Source organism: Canis lupus, chromosome 26, assembly GCF_048164855.1.
Source record: "Canis lupus baileyi chromosome 26, mCanLup2.hap1, whole genome shotgun sequence".
Taxonomy (NCBI): domain Eukaryota; kingdom Metazoa; phylum Chordata; class Mammalia; order Carnivora; family Canidae; genus Canis; species Canis lupus.
Genome location: NC_132863.1, coordinates 2744317 through 2756875, shown reverse-complemented (window position 1 = coordinate 2756875; position 12559 = coordinate 2744317). Strand labels below are relative to the sequence as shown.

Genomic DNA, 12559 nt, shown 5'->3' with positions numbered 1-12559 from the left:
GTGTCTCCTGGCATTTGCATCGTTTGTGAGCCCTGTTTAATGACATAAATGAGGGGGTTGGGGAAAGTGCGTAGTAAACAGACAAAAGCCCAAGAGCACTCTGTTATTTGTTTATTTCCTACATGTGACGTCATAAGCAAGAGTTTTGCCTGTGTTCTAGTTTGTCTCCAATAAATAAATAACTATGTACAAATGTGCTGAGTTTACAAAATAGAGGAAAACCTTTGTTTTATAAAAGATACACCTGTATGATACATCTTCCCCATACAGTGAAGCATGATCCCTTCCTAGCTTCGTTGAGCCAACAACCCTTTGAGCCAACAACCCCTCAAGGTGTACCTCTATCAGAGAGCAAAGCTATATACATCAAAAATTCCTCAGTTTCTTGAGAATACAGGCCTGACTTGGCCTTCTGCTTATTACTGATCCATATGTAATGTATTCCAGAAAGTTGGAAGCTGTCCAAAACAGTTCTTCTCAAGCTAGACTGGGCAGACCCCTGCAGATCTTGTTGAAATACAGATTTTCATGCAGCCCAACTTTCTGCATTTTAACCAGCTGCCAGGGGCAGCTCCCACTGCTTGTCCAGGAACCGTGTTCTAAGAGGCCAGGGTTAGAAGGTCACTCAGAAGTGGGAGAAATTCTCAAGGGCTTGATCAAGGTGAAGCCTGAATTGAGCATGTGCCAGGCTCCATCCCCAAGTTCCCAAATCCCCCCAAACCCAGCAGAACTGGCTTTGTTTCGGAGCACACATTATAAGAAGAATAAGACTCAAAATGGTAACTGGCATGAATTGTGCAGCTCAGAACTTTCTTAAACCATTTCCTGGGAGGTGCTTCATCCCTGTCTTAATCTAGAGCAATCATGAGAACATTTTCAACATTGTCCAAGATAGCCAGTAATAACATCAATTATAATAATGGGAAAAAGACACATAAGAAACTTAACAACAATACGGATCTTTCAGTTCAAATGAAAACGACAATAAAACCCAGACTCATTGTTTAAAAAATAAAAATAAAAAAACTCCTTGGGTTGAATTTCTATAATGCAACATTAGTTCAATGAATGCCTCTCACATCTTAACTCTTATTAAAGTGATATTACCCTGAAAGCCTGAAATTTCAGGAATAAACTAGCAAATCTGGTTCAAGAGCACATAAATTCCCAACCAGCCTGATTGTAGTGTTTTGGATTCTGTTTCACACAGGAGTTTTGCAGAGGCACACGTGGAAGAGCAGAAGGGCTGTGGCCAGGGAGGGAAACTCCAGGCAGGCTGGCTGAGACCCAGCAAGGGGAGAAATGGGAGGAATAAAGAAGGGGTCTGGGCTTCAGCAATGCGAGAGAGTGCTGGGAAAACCACCATAGGGGGCTTAACTGTCCCCCAAAGAGTGGAAATAGATAAATATACAGATAGGGAAGGGGGAAGTGAGGAAAGGAGGGAGGGAGGGAGGGAGGGATACAAAGTGGGGACTGGAGTCATACAGTAGGGGAAACAAAGCAAAAAACCAAAGGGAAAAGCAGCCATCCTAAATACTTAAAAAATAAATACCTTGGTCATTATCCACACCTTGATCACACTCACTAGTTCACAGGATCATAAGTCTGACCCAAAGCTTGCCAGCCAAGGAGGCTCACCCGTCATGTGCCCCTGGGGGAGGGCATGGTACACTCCGTAGTCTGTGACTTCGTTACAAATTGCCATCTCTGCCCAGCTGTCTGATGATGATGTCCTGGAAGTTTCTGGGGAGCTTGTTCCTTCCAACCACCACTCCCCAGCCAAGTGTGGAATCAGCAAAAGAAGCGGGGCAGGATCTTCTCCAGTTCCAATACCAGCTAAAGTGCTCCTGAGTAGGTGGCCAGGGAGCAAGGCTGGGGGAGGGGGAGAGGCAGAGGAGGGAGGGAAAGACCCAGCTACAGCCAGGGGCAGGGAAGAGGCCTCTTAGAGTTTCTGAGGCATCTGCTCAGTCCGCACGTGCTGCAGCACCACCTCCTTGGCTGGGGCACCGCACTTGTACTCCAGCTCGGCCCTGGGGGCGCCTTGCTTCTTCCGCAGGTGGCACAGGAGTGCCAAAAGCGCCACCACCAGAGACAGGCTGGCGATGGAGATGCCAATGAGCACTCCAGAATGCACGGGCCCTACCGGTGAGGGGCTGGGGGTGACGCCTGGAGTCGGGGTGACTGGGGGCTCCCCAGAGCCGCTGTCGCTGTCACCATCAGGGTCACTGATAATGCGGCCACAGTCCGTGGCCACCTGGCCTGCTAAGGGCGAGTCAGGCCCGCAGATGCACTCGTAGGTGCCCGGGAGGTTGCGGCAGGCCTCGGGGCACTCTCCGTTTTCGCACTCGTCGATGTCCGTGCACATGAAGCCGTCATCCAGGATGTAGCCTTCGGGGCACTGGCAGGAAGTTGGGCTGTTGGGGTCGCAGTCCGCTGGGCACGCGGTCTGGTTGCAGAACATCTGGCACCTGTGAGGGTCGTGCGGGACAGGTGCGAAGCCCTCGGCGCAGATGCAGCGATAGTCGGTCTGGCTCACGGGCTGGCACTGGTACTCACACTTGCTCCCGAAGCACGGGTCCACGGGCTCCACGCACTCGTTGTCCACCAGCTCGTAGCCGGGGTAGCAATGGCATTCGAAGGCGCCCCGCGTGTTGACGCAGAGCTGCGGGCACAGACTGGGCACCTGGATACAGTCGTCCACGTCCTCACACCGGTGCTGGTCGGCAGCCAGCTGGTACCCCGTCTCGCACATGCACAAGTAGGAGCCCGGCACGCTGGCGTTGGGAATGCAGAAATGCTCGCACAGTTTATGGCACGAGTGCTCCGCAAACGTAGCGCAGGAGCGCCCGTCGGCCTGCAGGTAGGTGTCAGCCGGGCAGAGGCAGCGCGGCGCCCCGGCACTTGCGCTGCACGCGCGCTGGCAGCCGCCGTTCTCCACGCTGCAGTCCCAGGCGCCCGGCGCCTCCCGGCCCCAGCGCGCCTCGGCCTCCCCCCGCGGCGCCGCGCACGCCAGCTGCACCCCGAAGGGCGCGACGGCGGCGGAGCTGCCCGCCGGCAGCGCCTGGAAGTCCGCGCCCCGGGCCCCGAACGGGGTGCTGTAGGTGACCGACACGCCGGCGGCCGCCGCGGCGCGGGCGTCCACGAGCAGGGGCCTGCAGGAGGCCGCGAAGTGGAACTCGCAGAGGAAACCGTCGGCCTCCGCCGCGCACCGCTGCTCCTCCCAGGCGGGCTCGCCGGGCGCCGGGGCCGCGGCGTCCGAGACCGCGACGCACAGGGGAGCGCACGGCGGGCCCGCCGGGCCGACGTGGGGCCGCGCCCACCTGCTGTAGCTGGTGCGGTTGTCGCCGGTGACCCACTGGAAGCCGCGCAAGGGCCCGCCTTGCCCCGGGTCGCTGCAGCCGCGCCGGAGCTGCAGGCCGATCCAGAGGCGGGGGCCGTCGCCGCCGTCGCCGCTCAGTAGCAGGGAAATGACATCCGCCGCCACGGAGGAGCGCACGGTCATCAGGTGGCCCCCCAGCCCCTCGCAGGTCTGGCTGGCGGCGAGAAAGGTCGCGGGGCCTCGGAAGAGCTGGAAGCAGTCGTGCTCCACGCACTGGCTGCTGCGTGGCTGGGGCTGCGCGGGCGTGGGGAGCCCCAGGCCAGCGGGCGCCAGCACGCCGAGGAGCAGGACGCGCAGCATGCTGGCGGGGCGCGCGGCGAGCAGGCGCGGGGGGCGCAGGCGCCGCGCGGGGCGAGAGCCCGGCCTGGGCGGAGGGGCGCGGGGCGCGGGGCGCGGCTGGCGACTGCCTCTCGCGGGGGTCCCGGCGCACACGCGTCCCGCCGCCGCGCGCAGCCCCGGCGAGGCGGCCTCTGACAGCCGGCGGCCCGGGACCGGCTTTATACGTGCGCGCCCTCCCGGCGGGACGTCCGGGGAAGGGAAGGAAGTGCCCGGTGGGAAGGGCTGGGCCGCGTTCTCGGATTACTGGGTTCTCCGGCGCCTTGTGCCCGCCCTCGCGCCCGGGATCGCCTCGCGGGTGAGTAAGCCGGGCCGGGCGCTGGGGTCCCCCGCTGGCCGCCTGCGCCCCGGAGACGGCGCCCGCCCTTCTCTGGGGCCCCCGGGCCGCGGTCCGACCCAACCTCAGGCCCCCTTCCCGGTCTTACAAAGGTACCGTCACCGCCGCTGTCCGGGCAGGCGGGAGAGGAGGGCGGGGGGGGGGGTGCCCGGGACCCGCTGGGCTCGGGGGCGGCGCCGGCGCGGACGAGGATTTCGGGAGGAGCCGCCGAGGGCGTGGACTTCCCTGAGGAAGCAGCCGCGGGGAGGGAACCGGACCCTCGGGGCCCCGGGACACAGGCTGCAGCCGGCGCGAGGAGGGGCGGGAAGAACCGGCGAACCTCGGGTCCCGGAGCGCGGGCCGCCCGCCTCGCCTCCTGCCCCGTGGGAGTCGCAGGACCCGGCCGGGCGCGGGCTCTTGTGGCCCCGCGGGAGCCGCGGCAGCGAGTGCCCGAGCGGGCGCGTTAGTGTGTTTGTGCTTGTGCGCGGCTCCCCTCGGGACGGGCCGTCACGCAGCCCAGACCGGGTCCTCCGGGGGGCCGGCGGGGGTCGAGCCCACCCTCCTCGCCTCCGCGGAGGCTGCGCGGGCCGGAGAGACCGAGCGGTGCCAGGTGCGTCCCGCTGCCCCCGCGCTGCGGCAGGCGGCTCTGCGGCCCGACCGGGGGGGGGGGCACGGGGAGGAGAGGGGATCTGTCACTTTCGCGACCTTTTCCGCTTATTCACTCAGCAAGAATGTGGGGCGTGGGCCCAAAGCACGACATGGACAAGCTTTTTTTTTTTTTTTTTAAGCCCTGTGCCTCTGCTCTGTGCTCGCTCACAACCTGGCGCCAGAGGGCGGCGCTGTTGAACTCTACACAAAGACCTAAAAGTCGGAGACCTCTAAATTTGGGCGGAAAAGAGTGATGGGTGTGGGGAATGTCGGTCGGGACCTCGCAGGGGGCTGGAAACTGGGTTCCCGGAAAGCCCCTCGAGGCTTCTACCCATTCTTAGCTGGGCGTCCGCCTCTTTGGTCCAGCAGAGCCCAGACTTGTGAGAGGGCAGACCAGTGTGGCGTCTACACAAGCGAAAGACAGCACCGGCACACCCCCCCACCCCACCTCATTGTACTGGCGGATAGTGACCCAAGGTGTGGGGTGTGGACACTCAGAAAGCAGAGAGCGAAAGGGAGGAGGGACAGCGGTCCTTCCCTACACTCCCCTACACCCCAGGGTAGAGCCTGAGAGCTGGGGATGGCAGGGCCTCCTGAAAGCTAGGTAGGGAACCCAGCGCAGAGACTGATGTCTAAAGCACACTGGAATGGACGCCTCTGCACCTCCCCGAAGAGGAAGAAAAGACCAGCAGATTTGGAGAGACAGGTTGTCTCCAGGTGCCGGTCTGATACCCCACTGGCTTCCTGTGCTGAGCTGGGGTCTTGACTCACATGCACAGCCTGCCCAAGGAGGCTGGAGCTGGATCCCGGTTGCCTCAGGTGCCCTTGGCCCTAGGAGTGGGGCCTTCACATTGGGGCGGAGCCCTTGGGCATTTGCCATCATCCCACAGGTCGCCCCTGAAAAATCTCAGAAAGTGAGCAATTGCCTGGATTCTTGAGACAAGAGAGGGGACAGAACCAGTTACACCCTTTGCTCAAACTTTACTAAGATTTTCAAGCCTGCCTGCCCTCAAAGGCTTGCTGCACACCAGGCTAGTTCGCTTTTTGCCATGGCTATCTTTAGTGGGGTGTCCTGTTTGAGTCTCCTTGAGCCATTACTTTGATGCCTTTTTGCATATTTTCAACTACCACCCTTCCTCTCTGCACCTCCTGCTTAAAGGGTGGGCCACTGCCTCTGTTTCCATGGGGATGATGCTAGCAGCTCCCTCTCCATGGCTAGCCCCTGGCCCTCCCACCTTCACTGAGTACTCACCAGTCCAGGCCCATTTTGCTGTTTCCTTGGAACAGCCCCCTTGAAGAACAACCCATCATCTCCTAGATACTGAAGCCAAAAACTTATTTTCTGCTTTTATCTTTTCTTGGTGTCTCTATGTTGTTTGCACTCTTGATCCCTGGCTATTTCCGCTCTCTTCCTCCCACAACTTCTGAGACACCGGACCTCCTGCTCCTCCTCTCCTCTACCTGCCAGGGGGGTGGCCCCTCTGCTCCTCTTGCCCCATGAGGGTGGCCAGTCCTCACAGTTCTGCCCATGGCCTTTGCCTCTTTACAACCCCCCCCCCCTTTGTCTAAGTCACTTATTCCCACAGATGCTGCAGGTCCCAGCAAGAGGAGCCCCTGCTGACTGTCAGAGAAAAGCCTCCCTGTGTCTCACCTGCATCCCATGACTCCTGTCTTTTGGTCTACTGGGAAAGTTCTCTTCTTTGCCTCTTCTCCATCTACTGAAATCGCATCCTTCTTTTAAGGCACAGGTGACACGCTCTCCATCACAAATGTTTCTGAATAAGAACTGATTTCTCTGTGAAGTTCATAGGACTGTCAGCAATTTAGCACTTACCACACCTTTCTTGCTTTACAAGTAAGCATGTTCTTTTTAATCATGCTCTTTGTTAGACTTACAATCTAGTTTCCGGGGGTGGAGAATAACTCTTACACATCTTTGTATCCCCATCCAGCCTACAGCATGTTTTGTTTGCAGGCAGTGCTCAATGTTGTGCCCAAGATTGCGAATCCGAGAAACCACCGAGGAGCCGACACCGATGCAGTCACACGAGGGTTTATTTACAAGCTTGGGCTTGGGTCCAAGTGCACCCGACACAGCGGAGCAGGGACTTGGACCCCGAGACTAAGAGGCGTAGCAGCTTTATAGGGGCCAGTGGCCCATGGGATACGCAGAAAGTTGCACAGTCATGTCGGTCCACACGCAGGTGGCCGATAGAATTACACCTTACCCTATAGGATCCACTTGACCTGGCCTATTACTTTGGTCAGAATCCGCGCGCAGTTTTGGCGGGCACAGAGCAGGGTTACATTGTTATGAGCCGATTTCCGATGAGGGTGTGCCCAGCGGCCTGACTAGGGTGGGGCAGCGCCTTAAGCAATAAGCAGGTCGTGTGGGGGTCATAGGGGAGGTGGCGGGTGTAGCCCAAAATGGAGTTAGTCCTACTCTGCTTGTCCAGGGGTAGGGGATTTTTGTTAAATTTCCTGGGTCCCACACTCAAGGAGTTGTTTGAGGACCTCTTGAAAGTGCTCCTTTCTGCCCTGGTTCCAGGATGACTTCCTCCTATTAACCTGCAAACACAAGGATGGGGGGGCCTTAGAGCCTTACGGTTAGGAGTGGGGGCTTTGCAGCCAGCTTGACTGGATCAGAGTTCCAGCTCCATCATTTATAAGTTGTGTCACATCTGGCAAGTAGCTCAGCCTCTCTGTGCCTCAGTTTCCTCAACTGTGTGGTGGGGAATCCTAACAGTCACTGCTAACAAAGTGTTACTATGAGGATTGTGTGAGTTATATATGTAAAGCATTTAGAAGGGCTGAACTGTAGTGAACTCTCAACAGATGTTAGCTAGAAAAGGATATACTCAGGTTTCTAGAATTTGAATTCAGCTGATGATTGTGTTCAACAGTCAGCATGGTTCCTGATCACAGCAGAGACTCACTAAATATCTGCTGGATGAGATTCTGTTCAGCTGAGCATTTTTACCAATAATAACAATAAAAAAAAAAAGCAAGGAAAAAATAAGTTTTTTCCAGTAGGAATAGGGAAGGAATTGAAGACAGCCCTGGAGGCAAGCCCTGCACCCCTGTGCACCTGGAGGGCTCTCATAAAGCCTCAGGCTAACTCCCCATCTGCCCTGGAGGCATCCGTTGTTAATTCCTCATTTTCCAGGTTTGGAAACTGAAGGTCAGGGAGAATAAATGACGTCCCAAGGCCAGGCAGCTAGTCAGTGGCGAAACTAAGAATCTCCAGCTCACGTAGGATGAGAGAATGAGAATATACAGTACATGAAAGCCCTGATTTTGCCAATTACCAGTTGCTAGAGTTTGGCTAAGTTACTTAAATCTCTGATTTTCTCCCCCCAGATTGGAGATACGATATCTAATTTATAGGGTTGTTATGGAAATTAGGAAATTTACATACAGGGACTGTTCTCCTTTCTCGTAACATAGCAGCTCTTCAACAAATACAGCTGTTACTACTGGTGAATGTTGTAAAGAAAGAAACAAAGAGTAGTCCGGATGCAAAAGGGGGCCCCAGGGAAATGTGCTGCCCCAGACATACGTCAGTCAAAGATCTTTTTCAAGTGTGGGAGGCAGCTTTTTTCTTAAAATATTGAAAAGAACTGTCTGATTCCAACACAAGCACTTGTTGAAAAGCCACCTATCAGAATGCATGATTCCAGGTGCTAAGGACATTGAGATAGTGAAGAAAAATGATTGACTACTAATTGTTGTTGGTGAAAAAAGTTCCAGGCCCCTTGGATGGAAATTGCTGTTGGAAGCATGTGAGAATGGGGGGATGACACTGTTCAATATGATGGGCACTATTCACTTATGATCATTTAAACTTAAACTCATTAAAATTAAAGTTTAAAATTCATTTCCTTAGTCTCACTAGCCACATGTCAAGTGCACAATGGTCTAATGTCCACCAGATTGGACAGTACGAAGAGAGAACATTTGATCATTAGCAAAATTTCTATTAGATGGTGCTGGTCTACACAGATAACGTCACCTCAAGGAAGCCATTGGTGGGGGCACATGAGTGGCCCCTTCTTAGATTCAAAGGGTAGTGTTTCACAGCAACTGTTTCCAAGGTAATGGTTTTCAAAACCACAGTCAGAATCTAGAAGGGAAAGGAAATATTAAGACGAGTGTTCTCTTCATTATTAGTACTTGACTAATAAATACATCAATATTATTTTTAACCTTGGTTTTAATTATAATCATTTCGATATTAGGAAATTATTTATATTTATAAAGGTAAATTTATAAGCCACAACAATTCTAAAATGCAGACATAAAAATTAAGTGTCTGTGGCTATTCAGCAATATATTAATCTAAGCATGGAAAATAAATGCCTGATAAGCAAATGTTTTTCAACAAACAGCACTATGGCACTATGGCAGAGCAAATATTCTACTAAATTTTGGCTCTCATGCAGGCTTTATTTCAGAAGCAAGGAAAAAAAAAATGATAGTCCTTTATTGGCTCATTGTTTTATAAAAGAAAATATGTTACATCTACAAAAAACCCATAGCTGATATTATACTTATGGGTGAAAGACTGGAAGCCTTTCCCCTAAGATCAGAAGTAAGACAAAGATATCCCCTCTTGCCACTGCTATTCAAGTGTTCTGGAGATTCTCACTAGAACAGTTAAGCTTGGAAATGAAATGAAAGACATCCAGATTAGAAAAAAAAAAAAGAAAGAAATGAAATTATCTGTATTCATTAATGACATTATCTTGTCTGTACATGGAAAATCCTAAGGGGGGCAGCCCTGGTGGCCCAGCGGTTTAGTGCCACCTTCAGCCCGGGGTGTGATCCTAGAGACACGGGATTGAGTTCCACGTCAGGCTCCTTGCATGGAGCCTGCTTCTCCCTCTGCCTGTGTCTCTGCCTCTCTCTCTCTCTCTCTGTGTCTGTCAGGAATAAATAAATAAAATATTTAACAAAAAAAAAAAAAAAAAGAAAATCCTAAGGAAAATATTTAAAAACTCTAAGAACTAATAAATTTGTTTAGCAATTGCAGGATACAACATCAATATACAAAAATCAATTGTATTCTCAAACAGTAACAATGCACAAACTGAAAATGAAGTCAAGAAGGCAATTCTATTTACAATAGTATCAAAAAGAATAAAAAAATACTTAGGGAATAAATTTAAAAAGAGAAGTATAAAATGTATACAGTTGACCCTAGCTAGAACAATGCAAGGTCAAGGGGTGCTACATCTTGATTCCCCCCACCCCCACACCACCCCCCCACCCCCGCAGTCAAAAATTTGCATATAGCTTTTGACTGCCCAAAGCTTTACTGCTAATGGCCTACTGTCAACTATAAGTCTTACCAATAACATAAATAGTCATTAGCACATATTTTGTATGTTACCTGTATTATATGCTGAATTCTTACAATAAAGTAAGCTGGAGAAAAAAAGTTATTAAGAAAATCATAAGGAAAATACATTTACAGTCCTATACTGTATTTATCACAAACACACACACAAAATCCTCATATAGGTGGGCCTGTGTAGTTCAAACCTTGATTGTTTCAGGGGTCTGTTGTACTCTAGGAACTACAAAGCAATGTTGAAAAAAACTATTTAGACCTAAATAAATGAAAAGCCATCCTATATTTATGGATCAGAAGACTTAACATGGTTTAAGACAGATGTCAATGCTCCCAAAAGGGATCTACAATTCAGTGCAATCCCTATAAAAACCTCTGCCAATTTCTTTGCAGAGATTTTCACGCTGATCTTAAAATTCACTTAGAAATTCAAGGGATTCTAAATAGCTCAAACAATCTTGGAAAGAGAAACAAAACAGAAGGACTCACTTCCTGACTTCAAAATTTACTACAAAACTACAATGGATACACATAAAATGAAGAGTCCAAAAAGAACCCTCATATTTATGATCAGTTCATTTCCACTGAGTACCAACAAAATTACATGGGAGAAAGAACAGTCTCTTTATTAACAAATGGTTAATACAGATCTCCATATTAACAAATGGTGATGGGATAACTGGATATCCGCATGAGATACGGTCAGACCCCTACTTCACGTCATATACAAAAATTAACTCAAAGTTGATAAAAGATCTAAATGTAAGAACTAAAACTAGAGAAGTCTTAGTAGAAAACAGGTGTAAATCGTCATGGCCTTAGATTAGTGAATGATTCTTAAATATAACACTAAAAGCACAAGCAACAAAAGAAAATAAATTGCATATTATCAAAATTAAAAATGTTTGTGCTTCAAAGTGAAAAGACACCAAATGGGAGAATGGGAAAAATATTTGCATGATAAAGGACTCATCTCCAGAACATATAAAGAACTACTATGAGTCAACACTAAAAAGGAAACTAACTCAATTAAAATATAGGCAAAGACCTGAATGACCATTAATGGCCAATAAGTACATGAAAACATGCTCAACACCATTAGCCATCAGGGAAATGCAAATCAGAACCACAGTGAGATGCCATTTCACTGCCACTGGAGCAGCTAGAATCAAAAAGACAGGATATAACAAATGTTGACAAGGATGTAGAAAAATTGGGATCCTCATACCTGCTGGGGGAAATGTAGAGTGGTACAGCCACTTTGGAAAGCAACTTGGTAGTTCCGCAAAATATTAAACGTACAGTTACCATATGATCTAATAATCCTACTCCTAGGTATCAACCAAAGAAGAAATAGAACATGTCCACACAAAATCCAGTACACAAATGTTCGTAAGAGCATTATCCATTAGTTAAATGGTAGAAAGAACCCAGATGTCCCATCAGCTGGTGAATGAATGAATAAAATGCAGACTATCCATAGCATGGAATGTTATTCAGCAACAGAAAGACATGCCATACTGATTCATGCCAGCACATAGGCAAATCTTGAAAACATTACGCTATGTGAAAGGAGCTCATCACAAAAGGCCACATACTGTGTGATTCCATTTCCAGGAAATGTGCAGAATTGACAAATCTAGAGACACCAAAAGTAGATAACTGGTTGCCTAGAGATTGGGAGTGGGTGGGTGGGAAATTGGGGTATGCTAATGGGTATAGGTCTCTTTTGGGGTGATGAAAGTGTTCTAAAATTGATTTGGTGATAGTTGAACAACTCAGTAAATATACTAAAAGCCTTTGTACACTTTAAGTAAGTGAATCCTGTGTCATGTGGATTACACCATCAATCAAGGTATTAAGAAAATAAGAAATTATGCCACACCGCCATTTCATCAAGCATGGGAGCACCCAATGCACCTCTGAGCCTTTTCCCATCACCAAAGCTTTTATCATTTGAGGCGACAGATGGTACCAATAACTGCCAAGATTTTAAACAAAGCTGTGCCTCTATCATCTTGATGCATCTCCCCATAAGCCAAATGCAGCTCACAGGTAACTGGTGATCTGCTTAGAGTTGGTGGTCCAGTGTGGCCCACATTGGGACTAGAGAGGATTTTATGTTGTGGATCCCTGGGTCATCACATTGGTCTTCTCACTCAAGTGTCCGGATGTGCCCCCTCCTCTCAAGAAGTATTTTTTAAGCAAAGAGGAAAATAGCAAGACATACCAGAGGCCGGGCATGCTGGACAATATCCCCTTCGACAACATTGATCTGGTTGTGTGTCGTTATCTCTACTCTGGTCACAGATGGCGAGTAAAAGGTGAGTGGGCCTCTGTGCTATGGATCATCCTGCAGTTTAGCATTGAAGTCTGTGGACCCCTTCTCAGGATAACATTTTACATAAATGCATGTGATAAAATACACAGAATTATGAAGGGTACCAATCATTTTGAAATATAGTCAGAAGAATATCAAAAAGAAGCAATATGTGATATCAAATATAAATATTTCTTTATAGGTATT

The 12559-nt window shown here is 50.1% G+C and overlaps 1 protein-coding gene and 1 long non-coding RNA gene across 4 annotated transcripts in view; one reads left to right on the top strand and one right to left on the bottom strand.

The window, feature by feature from the left end:
* Positions 1-96: 96 nt before the first annotated feature.
* THBD (thrombomodulin) lies at positions 97-3714 on the bottom strand. Its single transcript, XM_072799811.1, has one exon. The coding sequence runs from the start codon at positions 3677-3679 to the stop codon at positions 1943-1945; it is 1737 nt and encodes a 578-aa protein (XP_072655912.1). The 5' UTR covers positions 3680-3714; the 3' UTR covers positions 97-1942.
* A 94-nt stretch (positions 3715-3808) lies between these two features.
* The window catches only part of LOC140617961 (uncharacterized), a 49358-nt gene continuing 40607 nt past the window's right edge, over positions 3809-12559 (top strand). For 2 of the 3 annotated variants that reach the window (XR_012018109.1, XR_012018108.1), the window contains exon 1: positions 3809-4144. This is a non-coding gene — a long non-coding RNA (uncharacterized lncRNA). The remainder of the gene's footprint in view (positions 4145-12559) is intronic. The other variant, XR_012018110.1, reaches the window with a different exon arrangement.

What these genes read in the sequence shown, in the direction of transcription:
- THBD (XM_072799811.1), bottom strand. Translation starts at nt 3,679, where the DNA reads ATGCTGCGCGTCCTGCTCCTCGGCGTGCTGGCGCCCGCTGGCCTGGGG.